The sequence below is a fragment of the Geotrypetes seraphini genome, chromosome 1 (genome assembly GCF_902459505.1).
Source record: "Geotrypetes seraphini chromosome 1, aGeoSer1.1, whole genome shotgun sequence".
Taxonomy (NCBI): domain Eukaryota; kingdom Metazoa; phylum Chordata; class Amphibia; order Gymnophiona; family Dermophiidae; genus Geotrypetes; species Geotrypetes seraphini.
This window is the reverse complement of record NC_047084.1, coordinates 354,697,825-354,720,606: the sequence shown is the minus strand read 5'-3', so window position 1 is coordinate 354,720,606 and position 22,782 is coordinate 354,697,825. Positions and strand designations below refer to the sequence as shown.

Genomic DNA, 22,782 nt, shown 5'->3' with positions numbered 1-22,782 from the left:
CACTCTCTACAGCAAATTGGAAGACTGTAGCCACCATCAGAGGCTATGACGAACCAACCCCCGAAGAGGAACAGGAGAGTCCAGATCATGTAACTGAGGCGACCGCTAAAGTAGAGTATACTGAAGTGGCCACACTTGAGCCAGAGCCCACCAAACCACATCCAAGGAGGTTGCCAGCCACCCCAGGACTTGCAGAAAATCCTGGGCCCGAAGACTCCAGGAAGTCATGAGGAAGTGAATCTGTGACTGCAACTTGTCCACTCGGGCCTCTGGAAGGAAGACCTTCCCCAAGCAGGTATTGAAAAGAACCCCGAGGCACTACAGGCGCCGAGACGGAATCAACCCAAGCCGTAAAAAGACTTTGCTTGGATCAACCAGTTGTCCAGAGAGGTATGAACCAGAATTCCCTCCTTGTGCAAGGCAGCTGCCACGCCCACAATAATCTTGGTGAACGTCGTGGCCAGACCAAAAGGAAGTGCACAAAACTGATAGTGCCGTCCCAAGATCGCAAAGCGAAGGAAACGCCGATGGGAGACATGAATTGGAACATGCAGGTAGGCCTCTGTCAAATCAAGAGAAGTCAGGAATTTCCCCAGCTGAACCACAAGAAAGCAATGTTACTTACCGTAACAGTTGTTATCCAGGGACAGCAGGCAGCTATTCTCACTAGTGGGTGATGTCATCAGACAGAGCCCCGGTACGGACGTCTCACAAGCACGTGTTGCTTGTAGAAACTTAAAAGTTTCTAGATGCCCGCACCGCGCATGCGCCGGTGCCTTCCCGCCCGGAGGTCCGGGCGTGTCTCCTCAGTTCAGGTAGCTAGCCTGAGAAGCCAACCCAGGGGAGGTGGGTGGGATGTGAGAATAGCTGCCTGCTGTCCCTGGATAACAACTGTTACGGTAAGTAACATTGCTTTATCCCAGGACAAGCAGGCAGGTATTCTCACTAGTGGGTGACCTCCAAGCTAACCTCAGTGGGATGGAGGGGGAGTTGGCGACTTAAGAGAATAAATTTTTCAATACTGTTTGGCCAAACTGTCCATCCCGTCTGGAGAGAGTATCCAGACAATAATGTGAGGTGAATGTGTGAACCGAGGACCAGGTGGCAGCCTTACAAATTTCCTCGATTGGTGTTGATCTGAGGAATGCTACTGAGGCTGCCATTGCTCTGACCTTATGGGCTGTGACCTTACAAGGAAGTGATAATCCAGCCTGGGCATAGCAGAAAGAGATACAAGCCGCCATCCAATTAGAGATGGTGCGCTTTGATACGGGTCTTCCCAACTTATTAGGGTCGAAGGAGACAAAAAGTTGAGGAGTGGTTCTGTGTGGCTTGGTGCGATCCAGGTAGAAAGCCAAAGCACGTTTACAGTCTAGAGTGTGAAGGGCCGATTCTCCGTGGTGAGAATGGGGCTTAGGGAAGAATACTGGAAGTACAATGGATTGGTTGAGATGAAATTCGGAGACCACCTTAGGCAGGAATTTCGGGTGAGTGCGGAGGACCACCTTGTCATGATGGAATACTGTGAATGGTGGATCCGCCATCAATGCCTGGAGTTCGCTGACTCTGCGAGCGGACGTAAGGGCTACAAGGAAAAGCACTTTCCAGGTGAGATACTTAAGAGGGGCCCTGTTGAGTGGTTCAAACGGGGGCTTCATGAGACGGGAAAGGACTACATTGAGGTCCCAAACTACTGGGGGTGGTTTGAGAGGAGGGTTAACATGGAAGAGTCCTTTCATAAATCTGGCGACCACCGGATGGGCCGAGAGGGGTTTCCCTTGTAGGGGCTGGTGGAACGCCGCAATAGCGCTCAGGTGGACTCGTATGGATGTAGACTTGAGCCCAGATTGAGATAGGTGTAGGAGATAGTCCAGCACGGAGGATAAGGAAGCTCGCTGAGGTTCCTTTGATTTAGAAACACACCATGAGGAGAATCTAGTCCATTTCTGGGAGTAGCATTGTCGAGTGGCGGGCTTCCTGGAAGCTTCCAAGACCTCCCTCACTTCTTGTGAGAATTGGTGAGGGGTTACGTTGAGAGGAACCAAGCTGTCAGGTGGAGAGACTGCAGGTTGGGATGAAGCAGTGATCCTTGATGTTGAGTAAGTAGTGAAGGAAACACTGGAAGTGGTACTGGTTCCCTGCTGCTGAGTTGAAGTAGGAGGGAGAACCAAGGTTGTCTGGGCCACCGAGGAGCTATTAGAATCATGGTGGCCTGTTCGAGTTTCAGCTTGACCAGAGTCTTCTGGATCAGCGGGAATGGTGGGAACGCATATAGAAATCGTTTCCCCCAGTTCAGTAGAAAAGCATCTGCCTCGAGGCGATGAGGAGTGTAGATCCTGGAGCAGAACTGAGGCAGTTTGGAGTTGTGGGGAGCCGCAAAGAGGTCTATCTGAGGCGTCCCCCACTGTGTGAAGGGGGCTGGAATGGAGAGTCCATTCGTGCGGTTGTAGTAGACGACTTAGTTTGTCTGCTAAGACGTTGTTCTCCCCCTGAATGTAGACAGCTCTGAGGAAGGCGTTGTGGCGCACCGCCCAGTCCCAGACTCGTAGAGCTTCCTGGCAAAGGAGGGCCGAGCCCGTGCCTCCTTGCTTGTTGATATAATACATGGCAGCCTGATTGTCTGTGCGAATGAGGATCACCATGTCGTGAAGTAGGTGTTGGAAAGCTTTGAGAGCATTGAAGATGGCTCTGAGCTCCAGTAGATTGATTTGGTGTAGTCTTTCCGCACTGGTCCAGAATCCTTGGGTGCGGAGAACATCCAGGTGGGCCCCCCATGCATAATTCGACGAATCGGTTGTGAGAACTTTCTGATGGGGGGGAGAGTGCAACAGCAAACCTCTGGATAGATTCGAAGAGGTCATCCACCAAAGTAGAGACTGCCGAAGAGCAGGTGTGACTACGATGTGTTTGGATAGTGGATCGGACGTCTGATTCCACTGTGATGCCAGGGTCCACTGGGGGATCCTGAGATGGAGTCTGGCAAAGGGTGTCACATGTACTGTGGAGGCCATATGGCCCAGGAGCACCATCAGTTGTCTCGCCGGTAGGGTTTGGTGAGTAGACACCGACTGGCAGAGATGAAGAAGAGACTCCATGCGTTGCAGAGGCAGGAATGCTCGGAGTCGAGTGGTGTCCAGGACCGCTCCGATGAAGGGGAGGGACTGGGTGGGTTGTAGATGAGACTTGGAAAAGTTGATCTCGAAGCCCAAATTCTGGAGGAAGTAGGTTGTAGCCAAGACCGCCGAAGTGACCTCTGGGGCTGACGGGGCCTTGATGAGCCAGTCGTCGAGGTATGGGAACACCTGTAGACCCCTGTCTCGGAGTGCCGCGGCCACTACCACCAGGCACTTTGTGAAGACTCTGGGGGACGAAGAGAGGCCGAATGGTAGCACTCGATACTGTAGGTGCAGATTTCCCACCCGAAATCTGAGGAACTTTCGGGAGGCCGGGTGAATGGGGATGTGAGTGTAGGCCTCCTTGAGATCCAGGGAGCATAACCAGTCGTTCTGCTCGAGGAGGGGGTATAGAGAAGCCAAAGTCAACATGCGAAACTTCTCTTTGACCAGAAACTTGTTGAGGGCCCGAAGGTCTAAAATGGGTCGCAGGTCGCCCGTTTTCTTCGGGACGAGGAAGTACCGGGAGTAGAACCCTCGGTTCAATTGGTCTGACGGGACCGGCTCGACAGCCCGAAGCTGAAGTAAGGTTTGGACTTCCTGAAGAAGAAGGGCGGTCTGTGTCGAGCTTGAAGGATACTCTCTTGGAGGATGGTCCGGGGGGACCCGATGGAATTGAAGAGAGTAACCTTCTCTTATGATGGTAAGGACCCATAGGTCCGTGGTTATGGCCTCCCATCGATGGTAAAAAAGATGGAGGCGGCCCCCTATGGGAGAGGCTGAGTGCAGAACGGTGTCGGTTATGCTCCCAGGAGGGGAGTCAAAAGGGCTGGGGAGCCTTAGGTGCAGCCGGTGGCTGAGGTTTTTGCTGAGACTTCTGGGGAGGTTGTCTCTTCGCAGGTTGTCTCGCAGCAGGCGTTTGTCTGGGCATGTAACGCCGCTGGTAAATCAGGGGTGGCCTGGAAGGTCGAGACTGTTGAGGTTTGGGTTTGGGCCGCAGGATGGATTGAAAATATTTTTCGTGATCCGACAGCTTCTTGGTAACAGTTTCGATAGACTCATCGAACAGGTCAGCTCCCGCACATGGTACGTTGGCGAGTCTGTCCTGGAGGTTGGGATCCATATCGATTGTACGGAGCCATGCCAGGCGACGCATGGCTACCGCGCTTGCGGCAGCACGTGCCGAGAGTTCGAATGCATCGAAGGAGGATTGCATCAGCTGGAGGCGTAATTGGGAGAGGGAGGCTACCACTTCCTCGAACTCGAATCGAGCTTGGGTGTCTATGAATGGAGTGAACTTGCGGAGCACCGGCAAGAAGAACTCCAGATAGGAAGAGAAAAAGAAATTGTAGTTCAGCACCCGTGACGCCATCATGGAGTTTTGATAGAATTTTCTACCAAATTTGTCCATCGTTCTCCCCTCTCGGCCCGGCGGTACAGAGGCATAGACCTGAGAGGGATGAGAGCGTTTAAGAGAGGACTCGACCAGTAGGGATTGGTGGGAGAGTTGAGGGCCCTCAAACCCTTTATGGTGCACGATGCGGTATCGAGCATCGAGTTTGCTGGGGATCGCCGGTATGGAGTACGGTGTTTCGAAACACTGCATGAAGGTCTGATCCAGCAATTTATGCAGGGGGAGCCGAAGCGACTCCGTTGGAGGGTTAGGTAAATGCATGGTGTCCAGATACTCTTTGGAGTATCGGGAGCCCGTGTCAAGGGTCACATCCAGATCATCCGCCATTTGTCGGAGGAATGATGAGAAAGACAATTGATCCGCCAGCGTCGGTCTGTGGGACGGGCTGGAGGAGGAAGAGGCCTCCGGGTCCATGGACATCGGGGAGTGGCAAGGAGAGTCGGGTACGGGTGTCTCCTCGTACTCTGGTCCCTCCGGAGGGGACACCTCTGATGAGGAGTATCCCATACGTTGCAGTTTTTTCTGCGGTGACACCTCCGAATGGCGTGAAGAGTGCCAGGATGAGTGTCTTGATCGGTGCCCGTCTCGGTGGCGGGACGGGGATCGGGATCGTCTGTGCATCGCATGGTCTCCCGAGGCCCCCAAGTGGTGGATAGGGCTGGAAGCGGTGGATCGCAACTGGGGTTGCGATGCGGATTCTTGCGATGCTACCCAAGTCTGGTAAGGAGTACGGAAGAACTCTTCCTGACTATGCCCAGGGCTTTGAGTATCGATCGGAGGTCTGGTCCCATGTTGGCGCGGAGGCGTAATGGGCTCTAATGGCGGCATATCGGTAAGCGAGGCTTGCCGCATGGGCATCGCCGCCCTCCCCCGTTCGTCCTCGTCGGTTTTCGAGGTTGAACGGCGTGGAGGAGGGGGAGGGGGCGGACCGCCCCTTTGGACCGGTACCGGGAGGTCACCCTGTATGGCAGCGATGAGCCCGGGTCCGATGGTCTGCATGAGCTCAACGAATTGAGCTTCCAGCATGGACCGCAGCGAAGCCGATAAGGAGGGATCCGCACCGAAAGGGGGTCCTCCTGCACGGTCATCGCGCTCCTTCGAGGTCGAGTGCTTCTGCTTAGTAGCTTTCGGCACTTTGATGACCACTGGTGGCACTGTGGAAGGAAGAGGTACCTGAACCGAGGAGACCGGGGCAGGCACCGACGTCGAGCTCGTGGATGGTGTCGGGATGAATGATGCCGGTTTCACCACACTCGATGCAGGAGGGGTCGATACCGGTTTCGCCCGAACCGGGGAGGTATCAGATGAAGTGGAGGCTGAGGGATCCTTAGCTGCGTCCATCTTGAACATCGATTCCCACAATAGGCAAAGCCGTTTGAATGAGCGTGCCGTAAGGGTAGAGCAAGGCCTGCACGATTTCGGAATGTGGTCAGGGCCCAAACACTGCAAACAGCGCCGGTGAGGGTCCGTAAGTGAAATCGCGCGTTGGCACTTGCTGCACTTTTTAAACCCGGTGATTGGCCGGGACATAGGCCGGAAAATCTCCGCCGCGAGGTCGAAGCCAGTGGGCCTGAGCCACGTGGCCGGCCCGTTCGACCCGCCGGAGGAAATAATCTTCTTTTTTTTTTTTTTTTTTAACTGAAAAAGAAAAGTACTGTTAACTGTAATTAAAAGAAAGCGAAAACGCGGACAAGGAAGGCAAATTTAACTGAATTCAGCTAGCGCATGATGAAGTTGAACTTCTCAGCTCCGCGGAAAGAAAAGAACTGAGGAGACACGCCCGGACCTCCGGGCGGGAAGGCACCGGCGCATGCGCGGTGCGGGCATCTAGAAACTTTTAAGTTTCTACAAGCAACACGTGCTTGTGAGACGTCCGTACCGGGGCTCTGTCTGATGACATCACCCACTAGTGAGAATACCTGCCTGCTTGTCCTGGGATAATGACAGATCTCAGGGTCTCCATACGAAAAGACAGAACCCATAGTACTCCGTTGACTACCTTCAGATCCAATATGGGCCGAAAAGATGCCTCTTTCTTGGGCATCACGAAGTAAATAGAATACCTGCCGGTGCGAAACTCCTGAGGAGGCACTGGTACAATCTGCTTTTAGATCGAGCAACTTCTGCAAGGTCTGCTGAAAAGCCCGTTTCTTCCAAGCCGCAACCGGGCGCCCACCGGTACCAGAGGAAAGGCCCACAATGAGTCATTGGGCTGGGCGGACCCCCCAAAAGGACTGCATAAGCTGAAATAAATGGACCCGGAAGCTGGAAAAGGTGCTGTCCCCCTACTAGGTTGGTAATGACGAAAATCACATAAACGCCCCTGAGCAACACCCCCTGAGCAGGCGGATGAGCACGGTCTTCAGGAAGACGGATCACCTTAGGGTCAGTCAAGGTCTGAACCAACTTGAAAGGGAAATTTAGTAAGCTTAGCCTTAGACGACACGTTCGCCAACCAACCCCAGAGCCACAGGGTACGGCGAGCGGCCACACCAAGAGCCAAGGACTTAGCCAAAGCCTGCAGTAGATCATACATGACATCTGAGAAATAAGAAGCGCCCAGCTCAAACTTAGCTACCTCCTGATCCACCAAGGACCAGTCATTACACTCCCATAGAAACATGACGGCAGATAAAGGCCAAATGGCCCATCTAGACTGCCCATCCACAGTAACCATTATCTCTTTCTCTCTCCGAGTGATTCCATGTGCCTATCCCAGGCCCTCTTGAATTCAGACACAGTTTCTGTGTCCACCGCCTCTTCTGGGAGACTGTTCCACGCATCCACCACCATTTCCGTAAAAACGTATTTCCTCAGATTACTCCGGAGCCTATTACCTCTTAACTTCATCCTACGCCCTCTCATTGCAGAGCTTTCTTTCAAATGAAAGAGACTCGATTCATGCAGTTATATTAAATAGGTATTTAAACGTCTCTATCATATCTCCCCTCTCCCACCTTTCCTCCAAAGTATACAGATTGAGATCTTTAAGTCTGTCCCCATACGCCTTATCATGAAGACCACACACCATTTTAATAGCTTTCCTCTAGACCAGACATGTCAAACTCTGGCCCGTGGGGTACTAAAACTTGGCTCGCCAAACAATTCCTGCCATCGCCGAGATGTGGCCCGCTGTTCCTTCACTCCCTCCATCAGGTGCAATGTTAAAAGGAGCTGCGTCGAAACTGGAGCCCTGCCATCGCTGCAGAACATCAGAGGAGGGGCGGGACCGAGGCAGCGGGAATGTGCTACAGCAGCGGCAGGGCTCCGATTTTGATGCAGCTCCTTTTAACATTGGCGGAGCTGCACTGCATCTGATGGAGGGAGGGAAGGAACCCCTCTTTGGCCTCGGGCCCTCTCCTGCCTTAGTATCTGCATGTTGTGGATGCTCCCTCCGGTCTCAGACCGCTGAGGGAAGAAGAAAGGAGCCCTGGCAAGCGAGTTATCAAAAGACAACCAGAGCCTGGGATCCCAACATGATCTGAATAATGACCAGACAACAAAAGGTAGAAAAAATAATTTTATTTTCTGTTTTGTGATTACAAAAAGTCAGATTTAAAATGTGTATCCTGCCAGATCTGGTATTAAGACAGCAAGCTTGAACTATGACCTAAAAGAGAGAGGAAAAGTATTTATTTATTTATTTTGTTTACATCACAGAGCCGGCGTGGGGTTGGAGAGGTTGTAACCCTATACTTCTACTAAGACTAAGGGGTCCTTTTATTAAGGTGCACATTTAGCACGCGCTAAATCCGTTAGCGTACCTTAATAAAAGGACCCCTTAGTATCTTAATAAAAAATTTGGTCCACGACTTAGCCTATGGTGCTAGACCTGAACAAAACTCCCCCTAAGGCTGCAGCGGCAGAGGCCTGAACCACCCCAGCTGCTAAAGTAGGTAAGCCAGCAGCAGTGGCAAGGGAGTCCCCAGCACTATCTGCGCTATGGGAAACCCTTTTTTCTTTCTGATCCAGCGGATGGGGAAATTCCTGCATGGGCAGGTAGGGGAAGCCCGGGCCCAAGAAAAGGATCAGAGTGTCATCGTAGACAATGCGATAAAACCTTATGTCCAATGTGAAGTGGTGGCCAAAAAAGCAAACAGGATGCTAGGAATTATTTAAAAAGGGATGGTTAACAAGACTAAGAATATTAAAATGTCCCTGTATTGCTCCCATGGTGCAACCTCATCTGGAGTATTGCGGTCAATTCTGGTCTCCTTATCTCAAGAAAGATATAGTGGCGCTAGAAAAGGTTCAAAGAAGAGCAACCAAGATGATAAAGGGGATGGAACTCCTCTCATACGAGGAAAGACTAAAAAGGTTAGAGCTCTTCAGTTTGGAAAAAGAACAGCTGAGGGGAGATATGATTGAAGTCTACAAAATCCTGAGTGGCGTAGAACGGGTACAAGTGGATCGATTTTTCACTCCTTCAAAAATTACAAAGACTAGGGGGCATTTGAAGTTACAGGGAAATATTTTTTCACTCAGAGAATAGTTAAGCTCTGGAACACATTGTTAGAGGTTGTGGTAAGAGCGGATAGCATAGCTGGTTTTAAGAAAGGTTTGAACAAGTTCCTGGAGGAAAAGTCCATAGTCTTATTGAGAAAGACATGGGGGAAGCCACTGCTTGCCCTAGATCGGTAATATGGAATATTGATACTCCTTGGGTTTTGGCCAAGTACTAGTGACCTGGATTGGCCACCATGAGAACAGGTTACTGGGCTTGATGGCTGACCCAGTAAGACTATTCTTATGTTGCCGACGCACAAAGCACTCGCTAAGGGGAGCCCTTCTTGCCGACTTCTGAAGTCTACAAGGATTCCCCTTTGCGGCAACCACCACAAAACTAACACAGACTTGCCACATCGACCTCAAGGCGGGAACACAAGGAGCACTTTGTCCCTTTAAAAGTGCTTTTTGTGAAAACCGCTACTAGCTGAAAAATAAAAAGTGCTGGTTAGCAATTAACTGTAATTTACCTCAATTGAAGGCTTTCCTTCAGACCAGCACTGCCTCAGGATTTCGCATCCACCCCCTCCTCCCCCGGCAATATGGGACAATTGAACAGACCCCACAGGTTCTCTAAGCCATATGCCTTGCTGGTTATCAGTGGCAAGGCTTACAGCTGAGGCACCTCTACAGAAATTTTTTTAGGAGGGTGGAGGAAATGGGGGGGGGAGGGACGCGACCCGTCGATTGTGACACCCCTGAGGTCGGACAGACCCCTGAAAGGGTCCCCCCCCCCAAGCTCAGTCTGGCACCAGAAGGCCACTAAACAAATTCCAACAGCCCTACACGAAACCAGGGAAGACTGCAATAGCTTACCACCACCTGCTGGAGACTGAGAGCAGACTGAGTTTATTAGGGACTGCACAGCCCACTTGTAGTACAGCCAAAGGTTTATGTCTCTGTCTCTACCTGCGGGTCATGGTGAGCTATTACCCTTCAGTGAAGCTGTGCCGGTCTGGAGAGACGCTTAAGGTGTTATTTAGTGATGAGAGCACTTTCTGCATCTTGGGTGAGCAGTGCAGAATGTATGTATGTATGTATGTATGTATGTATGCAAATGTCCAGGGGAAGAATACGAGCCAGAATGTTTTAACCTATCAGTTAAGCATCCTACAAAGGTCATGATATGGGGATGTATGGCGGCAAGCGGTATTGGTTGGCTTGTAGCAGGCATGGTGAATGCAGTGAAGTACATTGAAATCCTGCAGAAACACATGTTGCCTTCAGCAGAGAACTTGTTTCCTGGTGATTACTTCTTTCAAGATGATAATGCACCATGTCCTCGAGCAAAAACTGTACTCAAATAGATGAGAAAGAAGGGAGTGAAGACAATTGATTGGCCTGCTCAAGTCACCAGATCCCAAGCCAATTTAGAACCTATGGCACAAGCGGTCACTGGAAATACCAAATAAACAGCCAACAAAGCAAGAGCTGATTGTGTCATTGATTGAAGCTTGGAATTGGATTATCACCCTTGAGCATCTGGTGAAGCTGGTCCACTCTATGCCTGAAAGGTGTTAGCTTTTCTGCTAGAGCAAAGGCTGGCCAATCAAATATTGAAAGCAGTAGACAGGACAAAACAGCCCTCTTCAGGGCTAACTATAGAAATAAAAGTAAAACTAATAGTAATATAACAGAATCCGTTACTACAATTTAATATCATACAGCCATACGAGCACAATACATTTATTTATTGATTTATTTAATTAATTAACAATTTATATACTGCATAAAACTATGAGGTTTACACATTGCTTACATACATATTATCCTCGTCGCCCTTTGGTCGCTGAACATGTGATATAAACAATAAACATAAGTTTCCCATCCCCCCAGGAAAAATAATACAATATCAATACAAACATTATCAAATCATAATTTCAACTTTTAAGATGCAGAAAAGCACTGAATATTAAATTCAAGGCAAGAATATTCTTTAACACTATCTCTTAAAACTGAAGAGGCTACTGGAACATTAGCATAGGAAGGCATTGACAAAAAGCTGCGTTTTTAGCATTTTCTTAAAATTGGTCTTCCCCACACAAAAATCGCAGAATGCCAGGCAGGGCATTCCAAAGCTTCACACCGGCCACAGACATCACTGATGCTCCAATCCTGACATGCACAATCGACATCCGACCCTCTATACTCAATTTCATTGTATTTCCAGATCTTAAATTTCTTCTAGTTCGGTAAATTTCAAACATCTCTTGTAATACCCTTGGGGAGACATGGTACAGTATCTGATGAATGATTGCAAGAATCTTAAAATGCACTCTTTGCTGTATAGGCAACCAATGCAACCGTTTCAATACAGGAGATATATGTGCACTCCTAGGAACCCCCATAATCAATCGTGCGGCAGAATTAATTAACATCTGCAATGCCCTCAGTTTCCCTTTAGCAACTCCCAAGTAAAGTGAATTACAATAGTCCTCTCTACTCAAGATTAAAGCATGGACAACGCTGCGAAAATCAAATGCTGGCAACAATGGTTTCAATCTATAAAGTAATTGCATATAGCCCTGCCAATGTCCAACAAAATTTCTCTGGACTGAAAATTTATTTAAAGGCACACCTTTATCAAATGTGTGTGTACAATAACAGCATATGATAGTAGAATGGAAAATTTAATAAAATACATAAATGGTTACATAGCTTAAAACACATCAACCAAATCAAATGATGCAGGACTTTTGCACACCATTGTATCTGGCTCAAAAGAAGAGTCCACATGAAACCTGCACTATAAATAAAGAGATTATGTTCTTACCTTGATAATATCTTTTCCAGTAGATAGGTGAGACATTCTAGACAAGTGGGTTGTATCCTAATGGTCGCATGCTATATGCAGAAGGAATCCATTCTGACGAATTTTTTTCTATGACTTTCCAGGCTTCTTTTTTAGCCTCAACAAATACAAATTCCATATTGCTGAGGCTGAAATTTAAAAAAAAAAAAGCCACTACACTCTAGAAATTAAGAGCAATAACTTCAACATCAAAAAGTTATTCTGTCTAATGTGTATCAGAACTTCATCCCCAATACTGTGTCAATTAGACATTTACTACCAACCTAATGCACGAATCTTAGCGGACTTCTTCCAAAACAAGATTAGAAAAGTACAATCAGAAGTCAAAAAAGATACCGTCACTGCCCCTATTCTCTCTCCAACTGAATCGTACACCTCTGGAATTGAACCCAGCAAACCAAATCTGGAGCACTTTCCAGCCTTTATCCCAAACAACAACTGTTAACTCTCTTGAAAAAACTGTTCATTTGCAGCAGTATACTTGACTAATGCCCCATCCGTCTACTTGCAGAAGCCCCTAACTACATCAGAGAATGGCTGACAAAATTCTAAGTTTAACCAACTTTATCTCAAATGCACTTTCTTACCAAACTTTTAGGAAGTCAATCAAAACTTATCTCTTTGATAAATTTCTCTGACTCCACATCTGCCTTGATGTACTTCTAAAACACTTCCAGGAAAAATTTTTAATAATATTACCATGCTAATGTAATTTTGAAAATTTTTTGTAATATCGCTGTCTGTATACGGTCTCTTCCTCTGGAAACCGCTCTGAATTGTTTGTGGTATTGCGGTATATAAAAATAGTTATTATTATTATTATTATACAACCACTTACAGTTAGTACCCAAGCTCCGAGAGCTCCCATAGGCAACGTGAAGTAGAGACAGTAAAGGGAAAATTCCCCAAAACAACTGTTCTACTCAAGTTTCAAAGTTTATTTGTCACTTGATATACCAGCCATCAAGGAATAGCTAAACAGTTTACACTAATTTTATAGTAAAGTACAGCTAAAAACTGAAAATAAGACAATATGAAGTAAAAATTAGAAATAAAATTACTGGGGTTTACAAACCAAAATATACTGAGTCCAAAGGGAGGGGGGAACGGGGGAATAAAAAAATACATTGAGATAAAAAAAGAAAAGGGAAGGGAGAAAGGAGAATACAGTAGGAAGGGGGTCGCTTCTTGGGAAGCGTTTTTCTTTTTCTGCTGGAGTGCTTGGCATTCTCTGTATAAGGGGACTCGTCTCAAGTGTTATAGACATCCTTAAAAATAAAAGTTTTGATTTGGGATTTGAATTTGATCAGGGAGGGTTCTAATTTGATGTCTAATGGTAGGGCGTTCCAAAGAGAGGGGACGATGACCGATAAAATGGCTTTGTGGGTTGTCTCATTGAATATCTCACGGATGGATGAAATTACTAGTAAATTTTGATTATTGGATCGGAGCATCCAGGAAGTATACGGAATCAGATATTTGTCAATGAAAGCTGGAATGTCTGTATGTTTGGTTTTGTAGATAGATTTTAAGTACAAAACACACAATAGAGGAGTACTGGAAAATGTTTCCCCCCCGACCCAATTTGGGTGAGGGGGGGAGATAGTGCTGAAAACAAATAATTTTTTATATGTGAATGGGGAGTCCTCAGTCCCACAGCCCACAAATGGGGAAACAACGCCCCTAATGCTCAGCTGCCACAATCATACACCCAACATCCTTGGATAACTCCAAATTGTGCAATATGTGTGGTTGAACTAGTGCACAAACTAGTGTGCTAATAGTGAATTAAACTAAATAAATAAATAAATAATTCAAAAGAAATAAATTGTCAGGCTGACTCTGCCCCCCAACCCAAGGGTACACAGCAGCCAAAGTTCATCCAAGCTGAACAAAAATCACAAGAGCTGGACAAAAATCCAGCTCCACAAAAATCCAGAGTAAGCTCATATAGCCTGCATGTTCATAAGTTGAGGAGTATTTGGAGCAGATCCCACCAGAGACATTGAGGGATGGAGAGATTCTTCAATTATTTCAGCTGATAGATTTGGAGGAAGTGCTTAAAGTTATTCAGTCCCCCCCTGGGGGTACTTCCCTGGATGGCTTTTCCAATACATTTTATAAAACCTTCCAACATTTATGGGCTCCATCCTTGTTAGAGGTGTTTTTTTTTTTTTTTGTAACAACATTTTCGATTGGCATTGGTTACTCATATATTAGAATGGGAAAGCCCGGAGGAACTGACACCACTCCAAGGAATGGCAGCATAATTCTTGAGCTCCAACGGGTCTTGAGCATACGAGTGGTAAAAGTGCTTCCCATGAGCAGTATTGGCATCTAACTGGAAAATTTGATTTATTTAATTGTATGTATGGCGAGACGCAAGAAACTCAAAAAATATACCGTATTTGCCGGCGTATAAGACGACTTTTTAGTACCTTAAAATCCTCCCCAAAGTCGGGGGTCATCTTATACGCCGGGTACAGTTTACATGCCCTTACTTGCGGGGCTGGATGTATTCAGTTGCGCGGCTCTTCTTCTCCCTACCTTCTCTGCTTGCAGCACAGAGCCGAATGGAAGTCTTCCCGACGTCAGCGCTGACGTCGGAGGGGAGGGAGGGCTTAAACAAAGCTTAAACAAAGCCCTCCCTCCCTCCGACGTCAGCGCTGACGTCGGGAAGACTTCCGTTCGGCTCTGTGCTGCAGGCATGGCAGGTAAGGAGAAGGAGAGTAACCTCGCGGTACCAAGAGAGAGGGGCGGCCGCCCCGCCCCGGTTGCAGCACAGCCGGCCAGGTCCCCTTACTTTTGTGGCACTTCCCCGACCGACCGATAACAGCCCGGGTCCGACAATCCTCCCTGCCCTGTAGCCGCGAATCTAAATTACCTTCTTACAGCAGCTGTAAGAAGGTAATTTAGATTCACGGTTAAGGGCAGGGAAGTTTGTCGGACCCGGGCTGTTGTCGGTCGGTCGGGGAAGTGCCGCAAAAGTAAGGGGACCTGGCTGGCTGTGCTGCACCCGGGGCGGTAGAGAAGGAGGGGGGGAGAAGGACGCTGAAATGCCATGGTGAAGACAGGAGGGGGGGAGGAAGGACTCTGAAAGTACTTGAAGACAGAGGAGGGAGAAGAACGCTGAAAGCACATGGGGGAATACAAAGGGGTGGAGAAGGAAGAAGGGGTCGTCTTATACGGCGAGTATAACACAAAACTCTATTTTTTAACTAAAAGTTGGGGGGTCGTCTTATACGCCCAGTCGTCCTATACGCCGGCAAATACGGTAAGTATAACGGAGCAACGATTAAGAAAAAAAAAACAACAAACAATCAGAATCTACCGGAATGCCGTTGGAGAAAAACACGATGGCGCAGCAATCCACGGCCACTCCGTCTACACACTTGACGCCTCGTACCTTAAATGATGCTTCTCCTTTGCAGAAAATTATGGAGTCCTGGTTTTGTGAATTGAAAGAGGAGATGGTGGGCGTCTGGGATGATGTGAAAGTGGCTCTTGCAGAACTTTGAGCGGAGGTCGGGGACTTGGGCGGCTGGGTTGCTGCTTCAGAAGAGCACATGTTCCACACTGTCACAGACACCAAGGCTGTGCTAGAACAGACGGCATCTAGCCTGGTGGACTTACTGGCGTGAATAGAAGATCAAGAAACAAATCTCGGCGCAGCAACCTGAGAGTCAAAGGAATACCAGAAACTGACCAAAATAAGGACTATAAACTGGTATATAGAATCTAAGCAGCCAGTTGCTGGGCACAGAAGAGTCTATAGGACCAGAGTCTATCATTCTTTTGCGGGCCCATAGAAGCTTGGGACCAACTTGACCTGTGGGACCACGAGACATGCAGAAATCTCAAAAACTGCCAAATTCAGACAATCTCCCCTCCTCACAGGCTGTAACAGCCTTACTCATTGTGACCTGTGCTGGAAATGTGCTGCAGCCTGTCTCAGCTCTCTTACAGTACGAGTATCACTGCATCATACTGTTTCTTCAAAAATAAGAGAGTCATATTAATTTTGGGCCCAAAGAAGGCACTAGGTCTTATTTTTTCCCATGTACAATGATTCTCTCTCCCTTCCTCTCTTCCACCCCAATTCTTCCTATTTCCTTTCTCCCCCACTCTCGCAAACCAACAGAAGCACATAGGAAAGGGTGGATGTGAAAAACACTGCCGAGTCTCCTAGGTATGCCTTACAGCCTGCACTCAAACCCCAGTTCAGCAGTAAGAAGAAAAAATGTGAGGATGGTCCCGAGCTCCTAAGAAACCAATGCAGGCTGGCCAACAGGTACTCACTGGGATTAGAAGTAGAGGTAGGTTATAGGAATAGTCAGGGACCACTTCACAGGTCATAGGCCTGATGGGCCGCTGCGGGAGCGGACCGCTGGGCGCGATGGACCTCTGGTCTGACCCAGTAGAGGCAACTTCTTATGTTCTTAGATGCAGACCGAAGTCTGTGTGTTCTCAATGCTCACCCCAAGCACAAAGAAAGCCCAAAAAGGGGTTGAAAACAAACACAAAAAATTAAAAAACAAGCAAGCAAAACAGAAACACTCCTTTAGGCACTTCTGCAGATGGGAAAAAAAACTGTAGGTGGTGCTATAGGTTCCAGTGAAGTACAGGAAAGTCAAAGAAAAAATCTGAAGTGGATTCCTTCTGCACATAGCATACGATCATTGGGATACAACCCACTTGTCTAGAATGTCTCACCTGTTACACTGGAAACAGTATTGGGTCACTATCATGTTATGCATCCTAAATATTTCCAAAGAATGGAAGACGCATGTTAATCTTTAACTGAAACCTTCTGCTTTCAGGGCATGGCTAGCAAATTTAATCGTTATCCTGAAATTTAAGACTATCTGGTTGTCTATTACACTGGATAATTTAATATTGAAGTTTAGTACTACTGTAGTTTCTGTAAACCCAAAAGCAATTTTGCAGTTTCAGCTACCCCTTTCTTAGATTACCTAAAACTTCTGTAGTTGCTTTGGCATGTATGTTCTGGGCAAGTTAATGTTTAACAGAAACCAAAGTAAGAATATCATACTGAATATAGGATTTTTCATTGCGAGGCTAAACTAAACTGCTTTATAAGATGTGAACAAAGCTCAGGAAATATGATAAAACTGGATTATTGAAAACATTTGATCGACTGACAGGGACCAGCCTTATCTGTTCAAACTCATCCTTTTTGCCAATCGAGTGATTATTTTCTTGAACACTGTTCATGTCATTTATTTGGAGCAGAGGCTACAAAAACCCCCCCAAAATATACTCACTGCTATAGTCACCATATCCATAGTAGCTGTTATAGCCAGTGTAGTCATAGCCACCATAGCCCCCATAACCTTGGTTGCCATATCCGTAATTGCCATAGCCTTGATTCCAGTAGTTGTTGTATCCCTGGTTCCAATTCTGAGCAGGGCCTATTTCAGAACAAAATTGCTACATTTAGCACATTAGATATAGCTGTTAAAATATGACAAAAAAAATATTTATTATAGTTGTGGGTTTTTTTTTTTTGGTTTTTTTAAAAGTATTCTTACCACCTCTTCCTCGAGTTCTTGATGAAAACCCCCCACCGCCTCCTCCTCCTCCTCCTCCTCCTCTAGTTCCCCACTGCTGTTGCTGATACTGTTCCTTTGACATTGCCACTTTTATTTCACACTGCAAGATTAGATACATAAAAGGGATTAACAGACAACAATGAAATTCTATCGAGAACACAACTTAAGCACATATTATGTCTGCTTTAATTTGTATTCCATCTTATATCCTAACAGCTAAAAGGCAAGAAAAGTCAGAGAGCAGACAGAGCTGTTTCTATGCCTGGGCTTTCAGTAGAAATTCTGAAAAAAACAGATTCGTACAATTTAAAGTACTGTACAGTAGCAAGCTCAAAGAAGGATTGGCCAAAATATCTTACAGAATGCCACAGTTAACTTCAACAGTTTGAATTATCAGAGGGGGGGGGACATCTGTTTGTACCTTGATATACAACTTTTCAGTGGTTCAACTAAAGCAGTTTACATGTTATATTTATGTACTTTCACTGTCCCTAATGGGCTCAAGGCTTTGGGTGGGTGGGGGGGGGGGGGGGGGTACAAGGGGTAATGAAGTGTTAGATAACTTGCCCAGAGTCACTGGGAGCTGCAGTGGGAATTGAACCTGGTTCCCCTGGTTCTCAGCCCACTGTATTAACCCATTAGGCTATTCCTCCACTCTATGCTGCAAGCATAAGTCTGTTTGTACCCCAACACTTAGAGCTGACGTTGCCTGCATCACGCTCCCTCACCACACAGAACTAGAAAGGCAACATCCAATTTCACACAATCCGCCAAATTCTGGATAGCTCACCCAGAGCTGATTTGCATATAATTAGCTAATCAGACAATATTTATTTATTGGCATTAACAAGCTCTTGATTGGCAGTAATTAAAACATATGGCAGATCCATGCAAACATAAGAATAGCTTTACTGGGTCCATAAGAACACAAGAAAGCACAGTTACTTACCGTAACAGGTGTTATCCAGGGACAGCAGGCAGATATTCTTAACGCATGGGTGACGTCACCGACGGAGCCCTCGGTACGGACCTTTTTAACTAGAAAGTTCTAGTTGGCCGCACCGCGCGTGCGCGAGTGCCTTCCCGCCCGACGGAGGAGTGCGTGGTCCCCAGTTAGGATAAGCCAGCTAAGAAGCCAACCCGGGGAGGTGGGTGGGACGTAAGAATATCTGCCTGCTGTCCCTGGATAACACCTGTTACGGTAAGTAACTGTGCTTTATCCCAGGACAAGCAGGCAGCATATTCTTAACGCATGGGTGACCTCCAAGCTAACAAAGAGGGAGGAGGGATGGTTGGCCATTAGGAAAATAAATTTTGTAACACAGATTGGCCGAAGTGTCCATCCCGTCTGGAAAAGGCATCCAGACAGTAGTGAGTAGTGAACGTGTGAACTGAGGACCAAGTGGCCGCCTTGCAGATTTCCTCGATGGGCGTGGAACGGAGGAAAGCCACAGAAGCAGCCATAGCTCGGACTCTGTGTGCCGTGACAGCACCTTCCAGTGATAGACCGGCCCGAGCATAGCAGAACGCAATACAGGCAGCAAGCCAATTGGAAAGCGTCCGTTTGGAGACAGGACGCCCTAGACGGTTAGGGTCGAATGACAAAAAGAGCTGAGGAGATGAGCGGTGAGCCCTGGTACGGTCAAGGTAGTAGGCCAGGGCACGCTTACAATCCAGCGTGTGCAGCGCCTGTTCCCCAGGATGAGAATGGGGTTTAGGGAAAAAGACGGGCAACACAATGGACTGGTTGAGGTGAAAAGCTGAGACCACCTTTGGAAGGAATTTTGGATGGGTACGCAGGACCACCTTGTCATGGTGAAAAACAGTGAATGGTGGATCGGCGACCAGTGCATGCAGTTCACTAACCCTCCTGGCAGAGGTGATGGCAATTAAGAAAAGCACCTTCCAAGTAAGGAATTTGAGCGAAGTTGTGGCAAGAGGCTCAAACGGAGGTTTCATGAGTGCTGATAAAACCACATTCAGGTCCCAGACGACAGGAGGAGGTTTCAGAGGTGGTTTGACATTGAAGAGACCTCTCATGAACCGGGAAACCAGAGGATGAGCCGTGAGAGGTTTTCCGAGGATAGGTTCGTGAAACGCAGTGATGGCACTGAGGTGGACTCTGATGGAGGTAGATTTGAGACCAGCATTGGACAGGGAGAGCAAATAGTCCAGTACAGATTCCACCGCCAAAGAGGTGGGATCCTGATGATGCCGTAGACACCATGAGGAGAACCGGGTCCACTTCTGATGGTAACATTGGAGGGTGGCCGGTTTCCGGGAGGCGTCCAAAATGAGACGGACAGGCTGAGATAGATTCTCTGGAGAGGTCAGCCCGAGAGAAACCAAGCTGTCAGGTGGAGCGAAGACAGATTGGGATGTAGTAGAGATTGATGCTGCTGTGTAAGTAGAGTAGGAAACACAGGAAGAGGAATGGGCTCCCTGGAGCTGAGTTGGAGCAGGAGGGAGAACCAGTGTTGTCGGGGCCACCGAGGAGCGATGAGAATCATGGTGGCCCTGTCCTTGCGGAGTTTGAACAAGGTCCGCAACAACAGAGGAAGTGGAGGGAAGGCATACAGGAACCGATCCGTCCAATCGAGCAGGAATGCATCCGGGGCCAGACGATGAGGAGAGAAGAGTCTGGAACAGAAGTGGGGCAGCTGATGATTGTGAGGTGCTGCAAAGAGGTCCACCTGCGGAGTGCCCCAGCGAGCAAAGATGGAGAGGAGTGTTGGAGGATCTAGTGTCCACTCGTGAGGTTGAAGGATGCGGCTGAGATTGTCGGCCAGGGAGTTCTGTTCGCCCTGGATATAGACAGCCTTGAGGAAGAGATTGCGGGCCATGGCCCAGGTCCAGATGCGTAGAGCCTCCAAACAAAGGAGGCGAGATCCGGTGCCGCCTTGTTTGTTTATGTAGTACATGGCGACTTGATTGTCTGTGCACAGGAGAAGAACCTGAGGGCAGAGAAGATGTTGGAAAGCCTTGAGGGCGTAGAACATGGCTCTGAGTTCCAGGAAATTGATGTGATGCTGACGCTCCTGTGGGGTCCAAAGACCCTGGGTGCGTAGATCTCCTAGGTGGGCTCCCCACGCATAGGGGGAGGCATCTGTGGTGATGGTCATGGAGTGAGGGGGCAGATGAAAGAGCAGACCCCTGGAAAGATTTGAGGAGTTCAACCACCATTGGAGAGATTGCTGAAGAGATGATGTCACAGAGATGGGATGAGAAAGAAGATCCGTAGTCTGTGACCATTGGTTGGCTAGAGTCCATTGGGGTGTTCGGAGATGGAGACGTGCCAGAGGAAGGACATGAACTGTCGATGCCATGTGGCCCAGGAGGACCATCATTTGTCGGGCAGGAATGGTGGGATGCATGAGGACCTGACGACAGAGGTGGAGCAGGGTCTGCTGACGATCGGAGGGAAGGAAAGCCCTCATTAGGGTGGTGTCCAGAATTGCTCCGATGAATTGAAGTCGCTGGGTGGGAAGCAGATGCGACTTGGGGTAGTTGATCTCGAACCCCAAGAGATGGAGGAGAGAGATGGTGTGATGAGTAGCCTGTAGCACAAGTTGAGACGAAGGTGCTTTCACCAACCAATCGTCCAAGTAGGGGAACACCTGGAGGTTGTGAGATCTGAGGAAGGCCGCTACCACTATAAGGCACTTGGTGAATACCCTGGGAGATGAGGCGAGGCCAAAGGGGAGCACCTTGTACTGATAGTGACGGTGGTGCACCTGGAAACGCAGGTAGCGGCGAGAATTCTGATTGATGGAGATGTGAGTGTAGGCCTCCTTGAGGTCCAGGGAACATAGCCAGTCGGGTTGAGAAAGAAGAGGGTAGAGCGTGGCAAGGGAGAGCATTCTGAACTTCTCCTTGACGAGATGTTTGTTGAGGTCCCTGAGATCGAGAATGGGACGGAGGTCTCCCGTCTTTTTGGGAACCAGGAAGTAGCGGGATTAGAATCCCTGACCCCTTTGTTCTGGAGGTACCTCTTCGATGGCATTGAGGAGAAGGAGGGATTGAACCTCCCTCAGGAGGAGGGGGATTTGAGATGAGTGAGAAGCAGACTCTACGGGAGGGTTGTCCGGAGGAAGAGTCTGGAAGTTGAGAGAGTAGCCGTGGTGGATGATGTTGAGGACCCACTGGTCCGATGTGATGACCTCCCAACGGCTGAAGAATATGAGGAGACGACCCCCGATTGGTTGTGGAAGAGGTAGTGAAGGTGGAAGACTGGCTATGCCCTGGAGAGAAGAGTCAAAAGGGCTGAGACGGTTTAGCAGAAGAAGAGGCTTGTTAGGCTGAGTGGATTGAGAACGAGCCTGCGCCTGGTGATGTTGCTGCCGTGGCCGCCGAGACTGTTGGGAAGGCGGATTGAGTGGCCTGGCTGAGAATCTGCGCTGGTATGAGGATTGAGGCCTGTAAGGTCGTGCAGGTGGAGCTTTCTTTTTTGGTTTAATCAGGGTGTCCCACCTGGTTTCATGCGCAGAGAGTTTCTGGGTGGTGGAATCCAGAGACTCTCCAAACAGTTCATCCCCAAGACAAGGGGCGTTGGCCAGACGATCCTGGTGATTTATGTCCAAGTCTGAGACTCTCAGCCAGGCCAGGCGGCGCATGGCTACAGCCATGGCAGAGGCACGGGAGGTAAGCTCGAAGGAATCATATATCGAGCGGACCAGAAACTTTCTCAATTGGAGGAGACTAGAGATCTGTTGTTGAAAGAGTGGGATCTTCCTCTCTGGGAGATACTTCTGGAGAGCGGACAGCTGTTGGACCAAGTGTTTCATGTAGAATGAAAAATGGAAGGAATAGTTGTTCGCCCTGTTGGCCAGCATGGCATTCTGATAGAGCCTCTTGCCAAACTTGTCCATGGTTTTGCCCTCTCTGCCAGGAGGGGTGGAGGCATAGACACTGGAGCCCTGAGTCTTCTTTAAGGTGGATTCAACCAGGAGAGACTCATGGGGGAGTTGTGACTTATCGAATCCTGGAATAGGGATAACCCTATAGAGGTTATCCAACTTGCGGGGGGCCCCAGGCACTGTAAGGGGGTTCTCCCAATTTTTATAGAAGGTCTCCCGTAGGATGTCATGCACGGGTAGTTTAAGAAACTCCTTGGGAGGTTGCTCAAAATCCAGAGCCTCTAGAAAGGCTTGGGATTTCTTGGAGTCTGACTCCAGAGGGAGAGATAGGGCGGCAGACATCTCCCTGAGAAACTTTGAGAAGGAGGATTGCTCAGGTTTGGAGGTGGTGTCAGGAGCTGAGGGATCCTCATCAGAGGAGGAGAGGTCCTCCTCGGTACCGGGAGGGGACTCTTCCCACAAGTCTGGGTCCCGGACCTCTGGGTGTGCATGACGCGACACCGGGGTG

At 48.3% G+C, this 22,782-nt stretch overlaps 1 protein-coding gene across 4 annotated transcripts in view; it reads right to left on the bottom strand.

The window, feature by feature from the left end:
- The window catches only part of HNRNPD (heterogeneous nuclear ribonucleoprotein D), a 112,029-nt gene that overhangs the window by 45,465 nt on the left and 43,782 nt on the right, over positions 1-22,782 (bottom strand). For 3 of the 4 annotated variants that reach the window (XR_004536470.1, XM_033914516.1, XM_033914498.1), the window contains exons 5-6: positions 17,398-17,518; positions 17,131-17,277 (exon numbers count right to left, since the gene is read on the bottom strand). Coding sequence is in view for 3 of the 4 variants with exons in the window: in XM_033914516.1 (XP_033770407.1) it covers positions 17,131-17,277; positions 17,398-17,518 (268 nt within the window). In the remaining variant the exon portion in view is untranslated. Of the gene's footprint in view, positions 1-10,672; positions 11,254-17,130; positions 17,278-17,397; positions 17,519-22,782 lie in introns of those variants that run through there. The other variant, XM_033914509.1, reaches the window with a different exon arrangement.